Source organism: Diprion similis, chromosome 4 (assembly GCF_021155765.1).
Source record: "Diprion similis isolate iyDipSimi1 chromosome 4, iyDipSimi1.1, whole genome shotgun sequence".
Taxonomy (NCBI): Eukaryota; Metazoa; Arthropoda; class Insecta; order Hymenoptera; family Diprionidae; genus Diprion; species Diprion similis.
Genome location: NC_060108.1, coordinates 23,128,473 through 23,141,160, shown reverse-complemented (window position 1 = coordinate 23,141,160; position 12,688 = coordinate 23,128,473). Strand labels below are relative to the sequence as shown.

General features: G+C 42.2%; 1 protein-coding gene across 3 annotated transcripts in view; it reads left to right on the top strand.

The window, feature by feature from the left end:
* The first annotated feature begins 1,830 nt into the window (after positions 1-1,830).
* LOC124405114 overlaps positions 1,831-12,688 on the top strand; it is a 79,930-nt gene continuing 69,072 nt past the window's right edge. For 2 of the 3 annotated variants that reach the window (XM_046879746.1, XM_046879745.1), the window contains exon 1: positions 1,831-2,136. In XM_046879746.1, the coding sequence (XP_046735702.1) occupies positions 1,884-2,136 (253 nt within the window). In that variant the 5' untranslated portion in view covers positions 1,831-1,883. Of the gene's footprint in view, positions 2,137-11,430; positions 11,636-12,688 lie in introns of those variants that run through there. The other variant, XM_046879748.1, reaches the window with a different exon arrangement.

Below are 12,688 nucleotides of genomic sequence, written 5' to 3'. Positions count from 1 at the left end.
GATGGTTTCGGGGACGGTTAAACTCAGTCCATTAGCGGGGGCGCAGTGACAGATATTGTCGAGATTTGGTAGAGTGGATTATCTCAGTAATCAACCTGCAGAACTACCTGTCAACAAGTTTCCGGTTTTCGCAGTTGCTTTCTTTCATTCGGGATATTGAATTTGTTATGGATTTTGGCTCTACTCAAACATTCCTCTTTTACCAGTCAACTTCTGTTTGTTTTTTTTTTGTTTTTTTTTCTTCAATTTTCTTCTTTTTTCAGTGACAGGAAGTAAAAAGTCTGCAACCGATATTTGTTGATATATCTAATTACTCCATATTACAGCTTTGGCTTAATTTTTTGCAGCATCAATTACTAACGTGTATTTCGACATGCTTGTAACATTTATTCTGAAGTCCCGAGCCAAGGTTTTTTTTACCTAGATTGTTATACGGCGAAGAGTTTTTCTGGAATTGGAATTTTTTTTCCGCTCATACAGCAACTACGATCTGTTTTCTCCTTTTCATTTGACCGAGCTCACTGAAAACGAGTTAAAGCGAAGTATAACCATCTAGGTACATTATCTGCGGACTTCAAGAAAGCATGCACCGACCATAAATCCAACATAAATAAAATCAAGAGGCTACATATTTGCACAAAGTGTACCTTGCGCGGGCGAATAACGAGACATACGAAAGATAAACACTCGCGTAAAGAGAGTGCGAAAACTTACAAGACCTGCTTTCGTACCGAATCATGCACGGAATGGGTGGTTAGATTACGCACACACACACACAGGCACATACCTAGTCCATGCAAAATGATGAACCGGATTTTGCACGTAACTGATTTAAATCAAAATTCCATTTACCGCCACCTTATCGCAAAACCGAGATCAGAGCTTTTCCCTTACGGGAAAATTTTACCCCATTGCATAAAAGATGCTCTGAGCCTGATATGCAAGCTCTTGTTACAAGTTTGGATAGGATTTATGCTTGAATATTTATTTATTAGTCAAGGTAAACGCTCATTCACGTTATGCCTAAATATCTTTCTCATTTTCTCTGTTACAGAACAACGGCAGATGGTCAAGAGGAAGAGACACAGTAGTGAAAATATGAAACTTTATCATCAATTTATTCGTTGTAATCGAATTTTTCTGTTATTTTAAAACATTAATTGACTGGCTGTCCTTTCGCGTAGCCAAAGTCACGTGTGTATGAGACACAGGCAGTTGTGTAGTAATCGTAGATATTTACTTTAGACGTCCTTCAATCGGGTCAAGTAAACACTAGTATCGATTACTCAAAATTTCGAATTCGAAGGTTACGTGACATGAGCGAGTTGTTGTTGACGAATCCAGAGCTCGAGCCGATCGTCAGTTGGACGCGACGCGCCGCGATCGACGGACCGGATCGTTGCTGATAACAGAATAAATCGGTGTTTATTCTTTAATTAAATAATGACTAGGGTGAATTGCTAAACCAATCTCCGACGGAAAGAATAAAAATTCAGCATGATCGGTCCTCGCCTCATTTGGCCTCGGAAGTTTTGTGCAAAGTGTTAAAAAATAATCAGTGAACGTGCGTTATGAAAGCGTGATGTGAGCGTGGATAATCGTGACTCAGAACAAATCGAGGATAAGAAAAAATTTCGGATTTTTGTGAATGTGTGACTTGAAGAAGAAGAAGAAAAAAAAAAGAAATAAAAACAAAAATTTGCTGCAGCATTCGCGAGAGCATTAACGGCGTAATTTGATGCTCATGTATCTCATCCAAGCTTCTGTTCGACGCTAACTGACTAACTACCACCACCACCACCACCACCACCACCACCACCACCACCACTACCACCAACAACAAGAACAACGAGAAACACAAGCTGATATCCGTCCTCTGAAACATGATGCTGCGACATCTTCTGAGCAATCTAACGTCGACGGAGGTCGTCATACCGACGGAAGGCATGGACTTTTCCTCCTCGGTGTCCTCCTTGTCCTCCTCCTTCCCGCCTCCGGCTAGTGGTTCGAGTATGACCGCGGACCTGGAAACAGTGTCGAGCACGCCGCCAGCTTCACCGACCACCAGACCTGACTTACACATCGACAATGCAACTGGATATGGATACGTTGCTGAACACGACGAGCTCGACTACAGTAAGTAAAACAAACGCAATACAGATAAACAAAAAAAAATAGTAACTTGAACGAATGCGAATTTGATTAAAAAGTGGTTCGTTACGTAATCGTCGTTCAAGGGTTGAAAAAATTCCATTGAATTACCATTGAAATTTTGTGTACTTCCATGATTGTCGTAGCCTCGAAAAATTCCATAACTTTTAGAAGGGAAAGTACCTGGGCGGGGGGGGGGGGGGCAAAACGGGGTACTTGAGGAAATACTTCGTTTTCGTGGACGTAAAGACGCTAAATCTTTTGTTTTTTAATTGTAACTAAAGAAGATAAAAATGATTTTCAGATGTCAGGTAAAAATTTTTTGAAATTTCAAATTAATGCTTAGTAATGTTTACAGAAGTAATTTTTTAATATGTAAAAAATATTTTGAATGACAACATTTTCTTATAAAATATATATAATTATAAGCACAAAGACCGGAGACGTGATTTTTTCAGAAAAATCGTACAAAAGCAGTCTGAATATCGTCGATAATTTAATAAAGGTAAAAAAAAGTTTATATTCCTTAGTTAAGGTCACGTTTCTGTCGGTAGGTATAAGTAAGATAGAAAACCCGTTGGAGCTAATAGAAGATTAATATCGGCTGCTACATAAAGAGGTCGTAGCTAATACGGGAACCGGTGAACAGAAAGTGCCGACTGGGTTTATTTTTCTATAATATTCCCTATAGAGATCAATTTTCTCAAAGAGCTCATATAATCGGCCGAAGAGAATAAAGAACCTCGCTGCAAGGCTGTAGTCAGCTCGATTGAACTTGCAACGAGTCCACGTATGATGTGACTGATTAGAAAATTGGCTCGTATTGATCGTGGTTCGACTTGTTTTTTACTCTCTTCTCGTCAGACGAGAGATGAGAAGAAAAAATATCCCACACACGTGCCTGTAATTTCTTTTCCAGCCAGTAATTTGGGAGGAAAGAAAAAAGCAAACAATTTAACTGTATTGTCGCCGAGTCGGGTTCGGACTTTCAATTAGCCACTCATTGCCTTCGTTAGTCGATATTTGCGACGAACTTTATAAAAGGCAGACTCGACCGGCGCCTATGAAATGTGTCTGAAGCTTTCATCAAACCGCTCTCTTTCCCTCTCCCGAGTGAATCTTGCAAATATCATGATTAAATCTTAACCCTCGGTCTCTTCCGAATTCCGTTTTACTTTTTACTCGACCAATTCGGAAGCTCTGGATCGACGTTAGCTAAAAAAGAAAACAGAATCAAACGTCAAACCGTGCCTACGTTGGTCGGGTAAATTGAAGCGTATTTCTTCTTCGTCGAATCTAAAGCACACCGATTCGTATCGGTGCGTAACGCACCGCGACGCGTTGGATGTGAAATTTTCAGAGTGGACCAAAACGCGATTGCCGTTGGAACGTGTCCATATATCTGTGGTTTGATTCATAACGCGGGGGTATATTTTCAGAGCTCAAGTTCGCAATTCGAGCCTGGACGAAATGCTAACACGCTATTAGTCCCGCGTCTCCAATTCGAACCCCCGAAGGCAACAAGGGAGCCTTTTAACATCTCTCCCTCGCGGATTTTCGCTCGACCAATCTTTGCCCGCGCCTTCTATCCTCCACGTTTGTCCATCGCTATCTCTCGTTTTCTACTCCTCGATCATGGTCAGAGAACTTCAAAGAGAAAAGCTTAACCGATTTATCCACGCGCAGCCAGTGACCGAAACTTCCACTTGTGTCCCCTGTCGATCTAAAAGCAAACAGCTTTCTCTCTCTTCAAATTCTATTTATAGCTATTTATTTATTTTTATCTTCCTTTGAGACTGGGACGATACAAAGGTCGCGTTTTACGCTGCTCAAAAGCTATCTTCCGAACATATCGAGCTACATTTGTTCCAATTGAACAATCAAGAATGAATCAACAATTCAAGAAGTAATCAGATTTCCTTACCTACAACATTTTTATTCCATTGAATATTCCAAGAGTCAACTGTCAAAATCGAAAGAGTGTGCTATTTTACACTGTGGGAATAACGAAGTGTACATCTAACGAATCTTTTTCCCTCGTGGCTCGATTTTTTCTATTCACCCGCACGGAATATAAGCGTTGCAAAAAACTTGAGTGACAAAGTATTTCATCCCCCTAAATAACAAGTATAAAAAAAAGAAAATCGCTTTCGCCAATTTCGGTGTAGGTACACGTCACATATCTCTGGGGTAGGAACTAAGTGATCCCTCCCGCGCGAGTTTCTTTCTCTTTTCCTCTTCTTATACTCCGTCCGGCTTTATCGTCCTTTGAATATATAACGGGATTTCTTTGTTTCCGATGGGATTCATTGCTCCTGGAAACCATTGACCGTGTCGAATTTATTCCGCTTTTTCTCCCTCGCACTTCCACGTCGGCCTGCGTCTCCGCCACGCCGCCGGGTCTTTCCTCGAGGCCGTCCTTGTCTGACCACTCGCAGTCCTACTCCACTGGCATACTAACGCTGCTGGTCCCCCAGGCCGGTCGATAGTACTGGCTCTACTACTGCGGCCAGGGTCGAGCCGAATGTCGCTGCCAGAGACTCGGTTGGCCAAAACTCTGGGTCTACTCGCGAAACAAGCCAAGTTATTGAGGCCTGAGAAAGGACTGATCGTAGTTTTTTTTAGCACAAATCTTTGCAACCCCAAGTTCCTTTTTACGTTCTCTTCTTCCCCGTTCACATGAAAGCTGAAGGCGATCTTCAGAATAGTAACTCGCCCGTTTCAACTCATCTGACGGTGATAATTTTTACGTCAATATCGTTAAACGAGTTGAATTCATTTTAAAATCATTTTTCGTTTAACTAATATGAATAACTTTTCGAATTCAGACTTTACTGGGTTGGTTAAAAGGAATTGTCATAAAAAAATTCTGCAACAAAAATTACGCCGAGAGATTTTATGTCGGGATTAAGATATTCGCAACAGTTTTTTTTTTTTTTTTTTTTTCATCTCTTATTAGTTCGTCTAGATAATCTACATAAAAGAAAGAAAAGATTCCTGTGAATGGGAAAAATGTTATTCAATAGTCATTCCGATATTTCGATAGATCTGAATTTTGCAGAAAAATCAATTATCAATTTTTGTTTATATCACCATCTTGAATATTCTAAACTAAACCGTAGGCCGGAATTTTGTTCAACAGTATCTTATACGACGTCCGTTGAACGTAGATCAGGACGGAGGTTCCGCGTGTCTTCTGCGCCTTGTATTCCTAAGGGCGAGGGAATATAACCGTAAAGAAAGAAAGAGAAAGAAGGCCATGCCTAGGGAAGATCCTGCGGACTGAAATAAAAGGAGGATTGAACGTTATCCAATATTTATGACCACGAACGTGAATAGACAGCGCGCAGAACGACGTTGCGATAAAGATTGTGCCGAGAGACTCGCGGATCCATACCTATGTATGTTGAACTTTTTTTCTTTCTATCCAACGCGAATAGCAAGCGAGTATCTATGCATGCAGTATTTGCTCGACCTGAACTCCGGACTGACCGTACTAAGGCTTCTGAAATCTCCCCATAACCACGGAAAAATCCAACCTTTTATTTCGGTCAGCTTCTGCGATCCTCTGCAGTGGTCAACGTGGTAGAATATATCGGTGATATTCGTATTTGAAGAAGAGACAAAAATTCTGCGACGATTTTCCCCGGACAAATAAATTCTTGTTACCAAACATAACACGATTTTTAACGCTAACGAAGAGCTCTCTCTATCCGTAAAGTGAACTCTATTGTTATCCTTTATACGATATTGGCAAGCAGATCGATTCATTTTTTATATCATGCACTAAACTGGCCAATTTGAAACTGTAAAACATGCTCGTGGATTTTAAAAACTGGTTTTTGCCGCTTTATACGATCTATGAATAAATTTTATCGAAATAAGATACCTTGCGAGTGATTTGTTGCAGATATGCCAGAAACTACTCGAGCGACGGATATATCGGGTGATGATTAACAGGGTACTCACTTTTACGAGTTATGCAAATTTGCCGAGTGTGGGAATTTGCGTTATACAGACACTTGTACATTCATCAGCAGATCGTTTGTACGGTAATCTAACGCATTCTCGAAATAGCAACTGAGAGGGGGCGCTAGGCAACGGTGGATGTATTGCTGTGCTTTGTCGCCTCACTCTAAATTCCGCAACAATCCCTTTAGTAAGGCAAGCAACGGTTCTACCCCTCAGAGCCATAGGCTGACTTCAGAGTCCTCAGAATCTCAGGAACGGGCTTTACTAATATTCCCTCCGCGAAGTTGAAGGCTGTGTTGTTCAAGCTCTCATCGAAATAATAGTCAGGGATACAGAGGTCAGCTTTTGCCCAAGGGACAAGTAAATTCCTTGGGTCCATGACCAATCATTAACATCCCAACGACTGAACCTTCGCGGATTAAACGCTTTGTAGATTGGCTGATCGGTATCAATTATTTCTCCGAAAACGCTTGACTTTCACAATACATATATCTATACGGATATTCTCAGGTATGAATTCCCGTCGAACAGTACCGAATAAGGATTGTTGGAGATGACAGAAACGCTGATTATTCTCATCCTTATATATTCGCGAATCTGTTTTGCTCTTCAGGTTGAAATGTATATTTCAGAAACAATTTACTTACCGTTGGATCAATCATTTTTCTCTTTGTATACATGACAAGATAAAAGTGGAGAAGCTGTTATTTTTCAAATTTGTGACGAAACTCTGAGGACTGTGTGAAAGGTTTTTTTCTTCAAATTGGCGCATATAATTGGATTCGGAAAATTTTATTGCCAAAATATAATTCATCGTTGAACTGTATGCTCTGTTCCAATTCCTTTGATAAATTACCTGACAAATTCACCGCGTCAATTCACAAGAGCAAGAAAGCAATTGTATAAGGGTAAAACTCAATTCAAAAAACTCCCCAGGGTGACGATGCTTATTTCAAATGTTTTCACCATTTTTTATCGCCAGTTGGAAGAAAATGGTGTTACTTGAAGAGGAAAGTTACTCTAGGGGACTCAGTTATCTCTTTAGAAATATGTCCAGAGTACAGACTTTGAAATTTCTTCAATTTTCTGTTAGACTCAGAGATATTTCTGTTGTAACAAGTGAAACGAAAGGAATAATACTGACTGACATTTATCGGAAGTATCAGTGAGATCGGTGTTAGGCATTTTGATTTATTGTGGCATGTTCATACGGCGATACAAATGTTTGAGAAAATTTGCCAATTTTTGTCAGACAAGACTACAGATTGAATTATGCATTTTTTGTTTTACGCTGTAACGTAGAATTTTGCAGAAGCGCTTGTTTCCCGACTATGCTTGATCCCCGCATCCGCGGTTTTCCGATGATGAGGATTTCCGTTTTCGGGACATTCTAAATACATAGAACATCACCATTTGGAATAAATTGATTTCCCGTAAGATATTTCCGTTTTCACCATTAGAATTCACTTAACAATCAGTCATTATTTAATCGCACAAACTTTTTTTTCGCTCAACTTACTAGTTTCGACATGCCATGACGGCGTTTGGCCGACGATCCTACCGGTTTGAATAACTTAGATTTCACTCGAGTAACAGATTGTTGGAATGTGGATGGTTTTTTGTTTAATGTAAGATCCTCCATTTCCGATTCGTCTGGTTTGATGGATTGCTGTGGAATGATAAAAACCTCAGAGTATTCCGTGTGTCAGTAACCGCTCTTGATTATTCACGTCTCAGATAAGAAATAGATAAAAAAAAAAGAAGAAGAAAGGAAAGAAATCGTAGAAGAGAAAGAAGTCGAAGATAGTTTTCGCACTGTGTCATCCTTTATCGTTAGGCGAGATCGAGGGAAAAAAACTGCGTGCTGAAGTAAAGGGCGATGGCGTGAAAAGATCCCCTTCGAGAAAACTTGAGATAAATGTATTGTGTGTAAAATGAATTTTACGAATGAACAACGAACGAAATTTACTCCGCATAACGTACAGCTCTGTGAAGTCGCTGGTCAGTAAGAACGTTTTGGATTTGATTTTGGGCGATCACCGCTGATTCTATGTCCATTTTTCTCAACTGACAGGCAACGCTTTTCGCAAACACGTCAAATTCGTCCTGCGTCTTACCCACCGACGCATTTAACGATACGCTGCTCTCGATTCCGTCCATGGATAAGATTTTGGGGTCTGATTGTACGGTTGGTTCCTTTAAAAAGAAACGAAAAAAGCTAGAAGTAAATTTTCTACCAAGTTTTTATCGTTCGGATATGGGAAATAAAAAAACCTTAACAACGGATGGAGATTGCTTGCACGGTGCAGCCCTCGATTGTTGACGATCGGCGTTTTTGTTGCAAATAACTGTTATCGAGGGTGACTTTCTGGGCTTCTCTGCTTTTTGCGGACAAGTATTACAGCCGGAAGTGGGAACAACCGGCTCTTGATGACGCTGGCAGTGGGCAGATCTGTCCGAATGATACCTTGACTTTGGTTTGCATGAGTTCAAATTGAGCGATCGAAAATTCTTCGAACTCGAGTGCGGGTGCTGGTGATTTGTCATCGATGAACCGGCCCGTGACGACAAATCGCAGGGAATAACTTGTCCCCTTCCTCCGCATCCCTCGTACCGCGAAGATTCACGACTCGAGTCGGCGGTGTAATCACTTTGCGGTGGCGTATCGGAGTCCGCGTAATCCGAATCGTCGTCGTCGTCGTCGTCGACGTCATCTTCGTCTTCGCGGTAACACGAATTATCCGACTCTTCGGGACCCTGGAAGTCAAACGAATATTGATATGAAATTTTTAGGAGGAAGGAATATATCGTGTAAAATTCTTACAGCGATCGTCTTCAACTCGGCAGTTTCGTCGAAGTCTAGATGCTCGTAGAGAAATTTGTGCATGGTGAGAAACCACTTTTGGGGTGGTTCGTATTTCCGGCCCAATTTATGTGCCTTCAAAATATTGACAAGCTCGTTCACGTAGAGACGTCTGATTTCTCGTATCTTTATCATAACCTCCGTAAAGGTCACCTGAGCCGTATCCATACCTTGATGAATGCTGCTGTATGCCGAGTGACGCATAGAATTGTCCATGTATGATGGATTATCCTTTTTCCAAAGACAGGGAAATCTCTGGTACAGGCAGACTAGTCGGCAGATTTTATTCTCCGACCATTTGTCTCTCTCGCAGACATGCAGTGGCTGGTTCAACAATTTTTTACCATTATACCAGCTCATCTCATCCTACGATAAGGAGATTTTAAACGTCCCGAGCAACCGCCGATCGGTACACTTGTTCATCCTTCGAAATTTACATTTTAGCCTTTTCATTTGTAACCTATAAACAAGCCAGTATTATATACGATATTTCTGTCGAATCGCTGCCTGAACTCGCCGCTCTTCGTTCACCTCGAAATCACGATTATCGACAAGTTCAGACAGTTCGTGATATCTCGTTACCCGAACAGCATTGACGCCAGGCTACAAATCAGAAGAACTTTCTTCGCTTTTCATCCATACGCAGCGTCTCGGCGATGGCTTGTTTCAATTTCAACGCCCGATGTTTTCCCATGTTTTTAAGCAAGGATGCAACTTCCACGCCAAACTTGTCCAACTCCGCAGACTCTTCGTCCTTCGAATCACTCTCGATGATACCACGTGTTACGAACTTTCCACTGTTGTACAATTTTCCAGCTTCCCACAGCTCCTTCTTGGCCTCGTGGATGATCGAATCTCGCCCAGACGAGGTCCTGTCGTCAGCTGGTCAAAAGAGACACCAACGAAGGTGAAAGCCATCCTAATGCACTGCACATTTACACTCAACTAACCCGACTTGCCGAGATCCACCTTAACGTTGTAGTTCGTCACTAAATTTTCTGAACCAGAATTAGTCTCCTGTTCCATGTTTTCCTGCGGAGTCGTTTCCCCTTCTTCAGCAGATCCCGATTTTCCCAGCTTTTCTTCTCCCTCGTCACCGTTCTCTCTGTCTCTTACAGGTCCTTCTTTCTTCAGCGGTGCCTCTGCGTCATCAGGATCGTACTTTTTTACCGGCCTGGTGATCGTCGAACAGGTACTGCAGGGTACCGAGTCTTGAGGATGGTCATCATGCCTTGGTTCCGTCGAACAGGTTCCACTGCGACAGCCGACGTCGATGGGACAGATCTTGACTGATAAGTCCTCGAGGAGTTCGAGCACATTCTCGTCGAAGACTGTTCCATCCCCGAGGCAGACGACCTTGGAGGTTTTACGACAGGGTGTCGAAAGGACATCGTCATTCCTCTCTCGCAGGTTTTTGCAGCAACGTGGACGCCCCGATTTTAGCGACTCGGAACTGCTGCTGCTGGTGCTGGTGGTGCTGCTGCTTTTCGGATATGAGCTGGTCTCGAACCTGGCCGAGGGGCATGGCAGCCCCAAATCGAGCATCGACATCATGTCCCAGAGCTCCGTATCCTCGTCTTTGATGTCGCAGCAGCCGCCCGTCGACCCTGCCCCGGAGTATCCAGACCGCGATATTACCATTTTAATGTTTTTAAAGCACGGTGATTTCCCGCTCGACCTTCTCGGTCCCTTGAAATTTTTTTTGTACGATTTCTCGTCCCCGTTCACGTTCTGTGAGCACGATATTAATTCGTCAATCATTTACGCATCTAGAATAATTCGTTTGAGAATTTCCTCGCCATCCTCGATGCTCACTGTAATTTATACTCACCTCTGTTCTTCTGTATTTTATCGACACGTCTGATGAAGTCACGAACACGTCAAGCTCGGTGCACTGCTGCGTGTCTTCGGCGTTGTTGCAGCAGTTTATTCCTTTGCTACGCGACGAAGAATTCTTCGCCGAGGAGGAAGAAGCGTCGTCAGTTTTTCTCGGAATTTCATACTTCGTGTTCATCCTTGTCGATCTGAGCATCGTCGGTGAACGGAGAAAGTACGCCTTACTTTTTCTGCCCGGTTTAACACACGAGCTACTTTTTCTTTTTCCACCCGACTTATGCTTCCCCGGGCAAATCGAACCGTCCGAATTCGACTCCGTCACGGAATCTGATTTCTCACAGCAGTTTCGCTTCTCGCGAACATTCAGCGTTTCTTCCGACGACGTCGCGTCATCTTCGGACGACTGATCAACGAAAACGTTTTTATTCCTCATGTTTTTTTTTTTTCTTCAGTTTTCTAATATCCGTTTCGGATCAAAGGGGAAAATGAAAAAAAAAAAAAAAAACAGCATATAAATACCCACCGAAAATTCAGCGAGCTTTTCATCGGCGTCCAAGTGGCAGTAAAGGAATTCGTTCATGGGTTCAAACCACGTATACCTCGGTCTGTAAATGGATCCGGCTTTGGAGGCGGCCTCGATTTTATGAAGTTCGCATACGTAGACGGTGCGGAGATCTTTGAGCTTGCAGAGAACATCGCTGACGGAAACGTGCGCAGGCATGGAGAGGGACTGCGGAGAGAGAATGAGAGAAGAAAAATATACATATTTTCCGCAGGATTTGAATAATGAATTCATAGCGTGAAAATGTAAAGGTGCCCGGTGAGAAAGTTATTGTTATTATTGTTTTTCTTTCTCTGCTGGTCCTGCATTTTTTATTTATTTTTTTTTCTTTTACCGTGAGAATTTTTTTGTAGGAATTATATCGGCCTCGCAGGTCGTCGTGGCACGGATGGCTCCTGTCCCATAGGTTACTGTACTTCGAATAGAGCTGAACGAGCTTGCACAATTTTTCGTCTGTCCAACAGCAGCTCATCGTTAATAAACCTGCCGCAGACAATCGTCCTTCGGTATTTATAATTTCGTAACATTTTTAGCGGCAATTTATTTCTCCTTTGTCTCCCACCACATCAGAAATTTTGATAATAATAAGCTGGTTCGACATGACGTTTCACCCTTGCGTCAAACCATCTTCGATCAAATTATCGGACAATTGACGAACGGTATTCCTTCCGGTTTTCATCACCGTCAATCGGTATCAGTAAGCGAACAGAGCCATGGAACTGTTCGTATTCGTCTACTTTCTTTTCCACACCATTTACTCTCCATTTTTTGGTCTCCAAGAAATCCCGATATACTCGACTCACGTAAAGGACTTAGTTTTTTTTCGACTATCGACGATTTCTCCCTCGATGCCGAATCACACGCGTCGCTCATTTCTCGACGTAGGTATTCACCATTCGACGCCGCCATCGGCTAAGCAGGCAAAATCTTTCGCTGGCCTTCGAGGTTCACGAGCCTTCTCTAGGGATTTACTTCGTACCTACAGTGGCTGACTTGGCAACGTAGGTCAACTCCTTTGGGGACGTTTGACCCGAGGGTCGGTCGTAAAGTGCGTCGCTTTGACCGCCCCTTAGAGACACTTATTCTCTACCTTAGACCCACACCCCTGCACACACCACGGAGAATTAATTGAGGAAAAAATCGAAGGATTTCGGTCTCGAAACCTGAACTGGTAACTTTTTTTTTTTCCTTTTTGTCACGTTTTTTTTTTTTTATGCGAGTTAGCTGCAGGACTCTTACAGAGATTTGAAAATTTACTAGATTTATGATGTAGTATTTTCTTGTGAATTGTTTTTAACAAATTA